General features: G+C 46.5%; 1 protein-coding gene across 1 annotated transcript in view; it reads right to left on the reverse strand.

The window, feature by feature from the left end:
* SCARB2 (scavenger receptor class B member 2) overlaps window positions 1-1,014 on the reverse strand; it is a 44,252-nt gene extending 43,238 nt beyond the window's left edge. Inside the window, exon 1 of the mRNA XM_045532858.1 lies at window positions 699-1,014. Within this exon, the coding sequence (XP_045388814.1) occupies window positions 699-815 (117 nt within the window). The 5' untranslated portion in view covers window positions 816-1,014. The remainder of the gene's footprint in view (window positions 1-698) is intronic.
* Window positions 1,015-10,242: the final 9,228 nt, after the last annotated feature.

The following is a 10,242-nucleotide window of genomic DNA, read 5'->3' on the forward strand; positions in this document are numbered from 1 at the left end:
GGGCTAGCTCTCCAGCCCAGCCATCCTGGGGAGAGACAGGTTCAGATTCTTGCAGAGATCTAAGCACATCTGTGCCTGAAAACTGTGGCAGTCTGGGCAGAACGGGAATCCATGGTGAGACAAAGCAACGCACTGTCGGGACAAGACACGAAGCCGTCCAGTCGGCCTTCAGCACGGACCGTGATGGATGAAATGTTACCCAGCCCAAAGGGCTGGCCTGGCTACCACCTGCCCTGCCCTGCCCAGCCCAGGAAGGCAGGGACACAAAAGATCACACACCCACGGCTCATCCCAGCCCCAACCACTTCAAAGGCTGCAGCGAGCAAACAACATGCTGTGCCTCTCCTGCGGGTATCTTTCATTTACTTTTCTTTCTTCATGAAGTGGGAGGGAAACGAGTGTGGGCCCAGCAGAGATTGGGGCGTGCGGGGGGAGCGGAGAGATGCACATGATAGGGCAGAAGCGCAAGGCGTTTGGAAAAGTCAAGGTCCATATATTATCATAAAGGGAACAGAGTCGTCTCCATTTCTCCTCATTCTTCTTGAACGCCCAGGAAGACAAGGAAGAAAGGAGCGGGCTCTAGTCCGGAGGGCTTGGCCCAGCGCAGGTTTTCTCTGCACAAGGTTCAGCAGCGGGAGGGTGCGCTGGGAGCCCCCCTCCCCCGCAACCTCCCCCATACACAGCCCGCCCCGCCTCACCTTCTCGATAGTCTGGTCCACGGCCTTCTGGAAGACCCGGGCCACCAGCAGCGTGACGCTGGTCACCAGCAGGAGCAGGGACAACGTCCCCGCCGCGTAGAAGCAGCACCTGCCCATGCTGCGCGCCGCTCACGGGCGGGCCGCGCCGGCGACCCAGCTGCGAGCACGGAGGAGCCGCGGCCCGAAGGCGCAGGCCTCCCGGTGCACCGGGCAGGCGGGGCCGCGCGCCGGGGGACGCGGCTTTGCTTTCGGTTTCCCTCCGCTGGCGCAGCCCGGGAGGGCGGAGGGAGCGCGCGGGGCCGTGACGCTCGCGGGCCGGGCTCGCCGCAACCCCGGGAGGCGACAGCCGGCGACTGCGCGGGGAGGCGGGCGGGGCGGAGGCTGCGGCCGCGGTCATGTGCCCTGCGGCGGCCGCTGCGATTCGGCCCGCGCCCGCCGTGGCCGGTCCCGGGCCGCCCCCGAGTGCCGGCGGCTGTGACCCGCGCAGGCCCAGCCGCCCGCACGCCCAAGCCCTCCGGGTCATCCCGCCGGGATCGCCGGTCCGGTTCTCACGCTCACTCATTCCGCAGATCTGTGCTGAGGGCCTGCCCTGGGGCACGCACTGGGGATTCCGGATGCAGGAGACAGTCCCCTGCTATAGCGCTCCCAAGTTAGCGGGGACACTGTTGCAGCGATCATAACACAATGTAGCAAGTGCTTCCAGGAGGTGCGCGCTGAGACCCCCGCCTGCAAGCGCGTGCTGCCGGGATGACCTAGGACCCCTCAGTTGAACTGAGCCCTGGGGGATATGTAAGAGTTTGTCACGTAAGAGGTGTGTGCAAGAAACGCAGGAAGAGGACTTTCGTGGAAGGAAAACAGTGGGCAAAGGCGTTGGGGGCGAAAGAGCAATAATACCAAGGGAGGAAAGAAGGAAATTCCTTCTGACTGTAGGTGTGCGGGGTGTGGAGAGGGAGGATTGACCCTGCAGGGCCAGACTTTGAAGGGCTTTCTGGGTCCTGTTGAAGGGCTGGGAGTCAGCAGGAAGCTTAAAGCAGGTAGCACTCGGGTGTTTGCTTTGCTCACCGTTAAGTCCCGTATACCTGGGCCAAGGCCTATATACAGCAACGTTGCAGTAAAACTGCGCCAGGCCCTTGCTATGTGGTTTCCACACACCCACTCGATACCCACGGCAGCCCTGTGAATAGGTGCCTGTGTTCAGCCCAGCACTTCCGAACCAGTGCCAGATAGGAGACTACGCAAGAGATACTTGAGGGAAAACGGACAGGGAGCCCGACCTGGGGTGCAGGTGTTAGGCTAGGAAGGAAGGTTGGTGGAAGGAAGCATATGGTACTACAACTAAAAAGTCCAGCAAGGCAACTGGGGCGAGGGGGTGAGCCAAGTGAGCTTGTCCCAGGAACCTGGCATCTCTCAGAAATAGGTCTGCCTTAGTGTCCCTGCTGTGCTCAGTCAGGGGCTGGGAGCAGCACTGGAAATCTGGTGTCTGCCCAGGTTGGGGATGAATCCCAGAGGATAGAGTCCAGCAGAGCTCAGCAGTCCAGGCGGAGCCATGGGTCAGTTGTGCTATCTGCACCGGAAGATCTGAGAAGTACCTTTGCTTGGCCCCTGTAGTAGTAATATCCTCATCTTAGCTCAGGAAACCCAGGGCTCAGAGAGCTAAGTAACCTAACAAGCTCAACCAGTTGCCGAGTGGTAGAACCTGCCTGCCTGGATCAGGCTGTAGGGCTGTGGCCTCCAAAACCCTCACTTTTTCTGCTCTGTGCATTGCCGCCTCCCTGCTGTCACTAATGAGGCTCTGGGGACAGCAAATCCCTCAGGAGGAGGCTTTGTCAAGGACTTGGTGAGATGGTGTCATAGTTTAAACTTGGTGGCAAATTCTTTCCCACTCTTCCCATTGAGAGGTAGGGTCTGTACCTTCTCCCCTTGAATTTGGACTGGATTTAGTAATTTGGTAAACCAATAGAATATGGTGGAAATGACCATACCCTAGAACTTCTGAAGCTAGATTATAAATGCCTTGCAGGTTCTGCCTGGGCCTCTGGGAATCCTTGCTCTTGGAGCCCCGACCCACCCCTGAGTTCAGCTACCCTGAGACTGCCATGGGAGAGACTGCAGGGAGATGCCCTGAGCTTGCAGGGAGAGAGGTGCCCTGCCAGCCCCCAGCTGTCCCTAGCCTTTTGAGTCATGGGCCCCAGACATTATGGAGCAGAGATGAATGGTCCCTGCTGAACCCTGCCCAAAATGCAAAATAAAGGATTGTTGTCATTTTAATCCACTAAGTGTTGGTGTAGCGTGTTACTCAGTTATAGATAACTAGAGTGGGTGGCGAGGGCAGGACTGAGGCTGGGGCAATGGTGGCGACTGTGGCTGCCCACTCCTAGCTCTACGTAGCTGTAGCTACCAAAGGTCTTTGAGCAGCACCTCCACAGAACCAGTCCTGTGCACGAATGGAACCTGGCAGGGTCCAGAATGATTCAACTGTCCAAGCCTGGTGGCTAGTATGCTTGGGTTGTCCCCAGTCCTCATGTGCCCACAGTGGTCAGCTTTTCCCTACTCCTAGTCCTGCCCTGGTCAAGGCCTGTTGTGTTCCCATCTCTGCTTTAGGTATCAGTTATCTGCCTCAGCTCTGCCTTGTGCCCCAGTTTCCTTGAGAGGACATGCCAGCCTCTGTCAAAATAGGCCTGCCTTTTTGTCCCCTTCCTAGGCATTGGTTGGGGTCCTGCTGCAACTGTGTATCTTTTCCTTCCCTAACAAGAAAAAAAGATTTGGTGACTTGCCTGCCTGAGTACTTGGCACTCAGAGGTTCATGCTCAAATTGAACCCCCACCCCCACTCCTGACTACCAAAATCACATTTCCTGTTTACTGGCTCCATTCTGGACAGCAAACTCCATAGTTACCTGCCCCCTCCAGGCCTGAGCCACCAATCCCAGGACACTCTTCTCACTGTTCAGTGAAGTCCCCTCTTGCCTCTTATCTGGGCCACCACTGCACTAACAGGCGGGGTGGAGGGCCGGAGCAGACTTGCTAAGCATGTCTCAGTGTAGGACAGCTTCCGGACAAGGGTTTGCAGCTTAGTCGCTCTCAGTTTACCTTCCCCTTGAGGTTCCCACTCTGTTGTTTCCACTATGTCAGGCTGGTAGTAAAGCTGCTTCCCCTTTAAAACTCGGGACAAGCTGGACAAAAACCCCTTTCTTGTTTCCTGGTAGCACAGCTGACCAGATTAGCATTTAAAAATGTATTAACCTAAGACAGAACAAAAGAGACTTAATTACAGAAAATAGAAATAACTTTAAAAAAAGAACGTATGTTCCGAAAATAGCAGTCTGTGATACCACAGTAATCTCTGTCTTATTACAAAGCTGGCACAACTTTTTAGTCCCTGGCCTGGCATCTTTCTATTCAGTTCCAACTTCTTCTCCACCCCATGACAACTACCTTCATGAACTTTTGGCCCAAAGCCCCCCATTTCTGGTATAAGCTTCTCAATGTCTCTCAAAACTTACTCTTCATTTCTGATCTGTGGGGTCTGGCAGCATGGAAACCAGGGGCAGGAACAGTAACCAGGGGTTACTGCTCCTACTGTTTAGATGAGGAGGCTGTTGCCATGGCAAGGAAACAATCAGAAACTTTCCTGGAGACCACTCTGCTATAGTTTGGGTGTTTGACCCTCTAAATCTCAGGTTGTTGAAATTTGATCCCCAATGTTGGTGATGGAGCCTAATGGGAGATGTTTGGGTCATCGGGTGGATCCCTCATGGGTAGAATAATGCCCTCCCCTGGGGCATGTTGGCATCCAGGAGAGGCAGGGGTTGGAATCAGTCGTGTGGGAGAGAGAATGCCTCCATCTGCCTGGACTTGATATGATCTAGAATGGTACACCACGAGGGAGTTGCCAGTTTGGTGGCTTCAAAAATAAGTTCCAATGTATATTTTGACATGAAATGTATTCTAATCTGTTCTCACTTGGGGTAGTTTGATGGTACTTTCTAGAAGCCAATGAAGCTTGGGTTGTGTGTTTAGACAGCCATTCAACTCAGTGCGGCAAAGCCAGCATGTTGCAAAACATCAGGGCTGTCTGATTTTCCACACATTGCGAAATTAGGGCTAAATAAACAGCACAAGAGTTTACAGTTATTTTTTAATGATTCATTCCATGAGTGGAAGTTGTTTGAATGAGAAGACCAAGCTTACTCTGCAACTCTGTCTGAGGGGGAGGAAGGAGAGTGAGGCGGGGGCTGCCTGGGGGCAAGGCAGGCTCAGCCAGGAGCGGTGGGGAGGAAGTATGTGGCCAGGAGTGGGGTGCTGTGCAGGGGGTTGAGACATTCAACTCGGGAAAGAGTGAAAATAAGACCCACACCCCACCTCTAACCTAATCTCCACATTCCCTGAGCTTCTGTGGAATTATGCCTCCTGTACTGATCCAACCTCAAAGAAGATTATTATTCAGTTAACCTTACAAGTATTTGTTTAGAAACATTTCCAGGTCTTTGATAAACTATAAATACGGTCTCTTTTTAGCCTCAATGAAGAATGTTTCAGAATATTCATGACTAGTGATTGCTTCAACCGCATTGCACGCTATTTTGGGCAGCACTGTTTTCCTTCATTTTGAATCAAACCAGAGAAGATAAAGATACAAACCATGGTTCTTTAAAAAGTTAGACATAGAATTATCATATGACCTAGGAATTATGCTCCTAGATATGTTACCGAAAGCTTGGTCGCTTGTCCTTGAGGCTACATCACAAGAACAAGAACAAATGGTTTGAGAAGGAAGGAGACATTTTATTACTTTGCTGGCAAAGGAGGAGGATTCCGAAATGCCATCATCCTCCTAATAAGCAGAAATGCAAAGCTTTTAAAGGACAGGTTCTCAGCTTCAGGCAATTGCTGTTCAACTACAGTTGATGATTCTAATTTTTTTTTTTTTTTTTTGAGACAGAGTCTCACTCTGTTGCCTGGGCTAGAGTGCCGTGGCGTCAGCCTAGCTCACAGCAACCTCAAACTCCTGGGCTCAGGTGATCCTTCTGCCTCAGCCTCCCGAATAGCAGGGACTACAGGCATGTGCCACCATGCCTGGCTAATTTTTTCTACATATTTCTTAGTTGTCCAGCTAATTTTCTTTCTATTTTTAGTAGAGATGGGGTCTCACTCTTGCTCAGGCTGGTCTCGAACTCCTGAGCTCAAACAATCCACCCGCCTTGGCCTCCCAGAGTGCTAGGATTACAGGCATGAGCCACTGAGTGGAATGGCCTGGAGTGGAGGATGTTTTAAAGAGACAGAAAATATTTTTGCCATTTTTTCAGGCCATTCCCTCTGTTGCAGTTTGGAGACATTAGAGAACCTTATTTGCTTGCCCCAAACTAACAGAAACCTGTCAGGCTCAAATCACTTTATAGTTACCACAAGAATTTTAAAGGAAAATAATGAAAACAAACAGACATTAAATGATTCACTCCTGGTATAAGCACAAATATCTAAGTTCCTTTGTTTCTGTACCAATTGAAATATCTTCTGACTTTGACCAAGTCTGGAACTTTTTCATATTATATTTATTTCATGTGTGAAAAAAAAAAAAGCAAGGTCTCAGGGCCACCCCTCCCCCAAGTCTCCTTGTGCAAAAGAGAAGGTAAAAGCCTCAGGCATCTGTGAAAAATAGGCCTTACTGATCATTCATTAATTTCTTGCTAACCTCCCACAAGCAAGGACATGCAAATTATACCTATGTTTAGCACCTAAAACTAAAGCCTGTGCAATTCCACACCAAGAATGAATTATAAATCTTCCCTATCTCAAAGAACAAAGAAAACACTGCCCTTGCCCACCCAGCCTCTGGCCTCGGGCAGGGAAGCCCATTTCAGTGAGAGAAAGATAATTTGCCATTCCCGCCCCCGTGCCTCCAGGCCATTTCCTGGTACATTGAGAGCATGGGAACGGCCTTCTCTTCCCCCTACGATTGAACATGCACTTCACCTCAAGCCATTGAACTTGCATTGTTCATGGATCAACCTGAACTAGATGCCTAGGAAATGCTATGCATTGATTGACTTGTCCATGCCTGAATGAGTTCCTGGTAGAACGTAATTATAGTGGTTGTTTTCTACTAATTAGAATCAATCATTAGAGCTGGGTGCAGTCATTCTCCCAAAATGAGTGGCTACTGCCCAACGGGGAAGGGGTAGAATAATTACTGAGGAGGCAGCTATAAAGTCCACTAAAAATGCCAAATGCTTGATACTACATAGAATTTTAAATATCTGTGCTTAATTACTAGCTTCATGATCTTGGGCAGCCTATGAAGAGAGATACATTGTAGGTAAAAGGGAGAAGGAAAAACTTCTAAGTAGCAGTTAGTTAGGAGTTAATATCCCTGGGAAGATGTGAGATTAGAACTGGGACCTCTAAGATAACAGTGGAGATGCACCACTAAAGGATTTTTAGACAACAGGAACAAAATTAAAAAGGAAAGTACATGGAAGGGAAGAATAGAAAGTAGAATAACATAATTGGAGAGGGGGAGTGGGAAAGATAGGTGAGCCAGCCAAACTTTGAGTACCCGTTTGAGAGCCACGATCTTTAAGGAGGACTATTGAATTATGAAGTCTCTTCATGCAAAGACTAAATATTTTCCTATATCAGGGTTGACCCAGGTCAGGCTGAATGTTTCCAGGTTACCTTGGGTTAGGCTGGCATTTCCAAGACTGGTTCAGTCTTCAGGGACTAGAGACAGAGTTTCCTTTCCCTCCACTTCTCTGTTGAATTTTGATCCAGCTCAGGGAACCTATTTCTACCATTCTAAAAATATGAGTGTGGCCTTTCCAAGATGGATAGGCAACAACTGCTCCGTGGGCTGGCCGAGGGAACCTGCCAGGGCCCTGGAGAGTTTGTCATCCCACGCTTATCTTCAGCACAGCCACCAGCCATAGTCAGCATTCCTAGTTTAGGCCAGTGATTGCCAAGAATTAGCCAGGTGAAGGCAGCTATGAGACCAGCAAGGAGGAGACTTAAAAGGGGGCAATTCAATGCATCCATTGCACCTGAGTAGGCCCAGATTCCCGAGAAAGTCCAGGAGGCATGTGATGGGAAGAAGAAAAGGAGCATGCTTACCCATGTTAGGTACAAAGACACAACATTTTAAAAAACTTTATTACTGTTTTTCCAATTTTTTAATTGTGGTAAGATACACATAACAAAATTTACTATTGTAACCATTTTTTAATTGCACAGCTCAGTGGCATTAAGTACCATCACCACTATCCCATCTCCAAAAGTCCTTTCATTTTGCAAAACCGAAACTGTGCTCACTAAACAATAGCTCCCTGTTCTCCCCTCCACCCAAGCCCTGGCAACTAGCATTCTACTCTCTGTCTCTATCATTTGACTACTGTGATTACCTCTTATAAGTGGAATAATGCAGCATTTGCCTTTTTGTGACTGGCTTATTTTACTTAGCATAGCGTCCTCAAGGTTCATGTTGTAGCATACATCAGAATTTTCTCCTTATTAAGGCTGAGTAATATTCCAGTGTGTGTGCATACCACATGCTGCTTACCCATTGTTCCACTGATAGACACTTCAGTTGCTGCTACATTTTAACTATCGTGAATAATGCTACTATGAACACAGGTGTACAAATATCTCTTTGAGGCTCTGCTGTCAATTCTTTGGGGTATATATCCACAAGTGGAATTGCTGGATCATAGGTGCACAAGAGTTCCAATTTCTCCACAGTCAGGCTAACACTTATTTTCTGTTTTTTTGTTTTTTTTTTTTAAACAGCGGCCATCCTAACGAGGGTGAGATAGTACCTTATTGTAGTTTTGATTTGCATTTCCCTCATTATTAGTGATGTTGAACACCTTTTCATGTGCTTATTGGCCATTTGTATACCTTGTTTGGAGAACTGTCTATTCAAGTCCTTTGCCCATTTTTGAATCAGGTTATTTGTTTTTTTGTTGTTGAGTTTAAGATATTCTCTCTATATTCTGGATAGTAATCCTTTATTAGATATATGACTTGCAGATATTTTCTCCCATTAAGGGGGTTGCCTTTTTACTCCATTTATATTGTCTTTTGATACACAAAATTTGAAAATTTTCATGAAATCCAACATGTCTCATTTTTCTTTTGTTGCCTATGCCTTTGGTGTCATACCCAGGAAATCATTGTCAAGTCTAATGTTGTGAAGCTTTTGCCTTATGTTTTCTTCTAAGAATTTTAAAGTTTTAGATCCCACACTTAGGTCATGGATCCATTTTGAATTAATTTTTGTATATGGTGTTAGGTAAGGGTCCGGCTTTATTCTTTTGTATGTGGATATCCAATTTTCCTGGCACCATTTGTTGAAAAGATTATCTTTTCCCTATTGAATGATCTTAGCATCCTTGTCAAAAATAATTTGACCATATATGTGTGGATTTATTTCTGACTCTGTGTGCTATTCCATTAGTGTAGATGCCTGTTTTTTATGCGATGCTGATTTGATTAGTATAGCTTTGTAGTAAGTTTTGAAACAAGGAAATGTGAGTCCTCTATCTGTGCTTTTTATTTTCAGGATTTTTTTGACTATTGGGGTCCCTAGAAATTCCTTATGAATTTTAGGATGGGTTTTTCTATTTCTGCAAAAGACATTATTAGGACTTTGATAGGGATTGCATCAAATTTAATATCACTTTGGATAGTGTTGACATGTTAACAATATTAAATCTTCCAACCCATAAATATGGGATGTCTTTCCACTTATGTATGTCTTCTTTAATTTCTTTCAGCAATATCTTATAGTTTGCATTGTACACATCTTTGATCCCCTTGGTTAAGTTAATTCCTAAATACTTAATATTTATATTGTCCAATTATGGTTGTTACAAGCCACATGTGGCTAACGAATATCTGAAATGTGAGTAGTCAAAATTAAGCTGTGTTGAAAATAAAATACACACCAAATTTTAAAGACTTAGTAGGAAAAAATGTAAAATATCTCATTAATATTTGATGTTGATTACATGTTAAAATCATAATATTTTGATATGTTGGGTTAAATAAGATATATTGGTAAAATTAATTTTACCTGGTTTTTTTTTTTTTTTTTTTACTTTTTAAAGTGACTACCAGAAAATTTATAATAACTTATGTGGTTCACATTTGTAGCTTGCTTTATATTTCTATTGGAGAGTGCAGCTTTGGATTATCTCCATACTACATCCCATAACCTGACAACATAGGCCATTATTAGGTCTATTTTACTGAAGAAGAAACTGCTGAGGTGTGAAGACTACAGATGACCTGCCCAGCATTATTAAATGGTGGGCTGTGATTCAAGTCCACGCTGTTCTTAGCCATTATATTATGTTGCCTCTTCAGCTTGGTTTATGGTTCAGCAATTTTCTGGGTGAATCAAGTGTGGACCTCTGGGTGAACTGAGATGTGATTCCCTCACTAATTGTTTTCATGAGCTTGGGTGATAATCTTTATCTCGTCATGTTATTGGACATGAGCCTAAAAAGTCAATAATGCATTATCATTTTATTTGAATCATTTCTTTGGCT

The sequence above is a fragment of the Lemur catta genome, chromosome 19, assembly GCF_020740605.2.
Source record: "Lemur catta isolate mLemCat1 chromosome 19, mLemCat1.pri, whole genome shotgun sequence".
In the NCBI taxonomy this organism is placed as follows: domain Eukaryota; kingdom Metazoa; phylum Chordata; class Mammalia; order Primates; family Lemuridae; genus Lemur; species Lemur catta.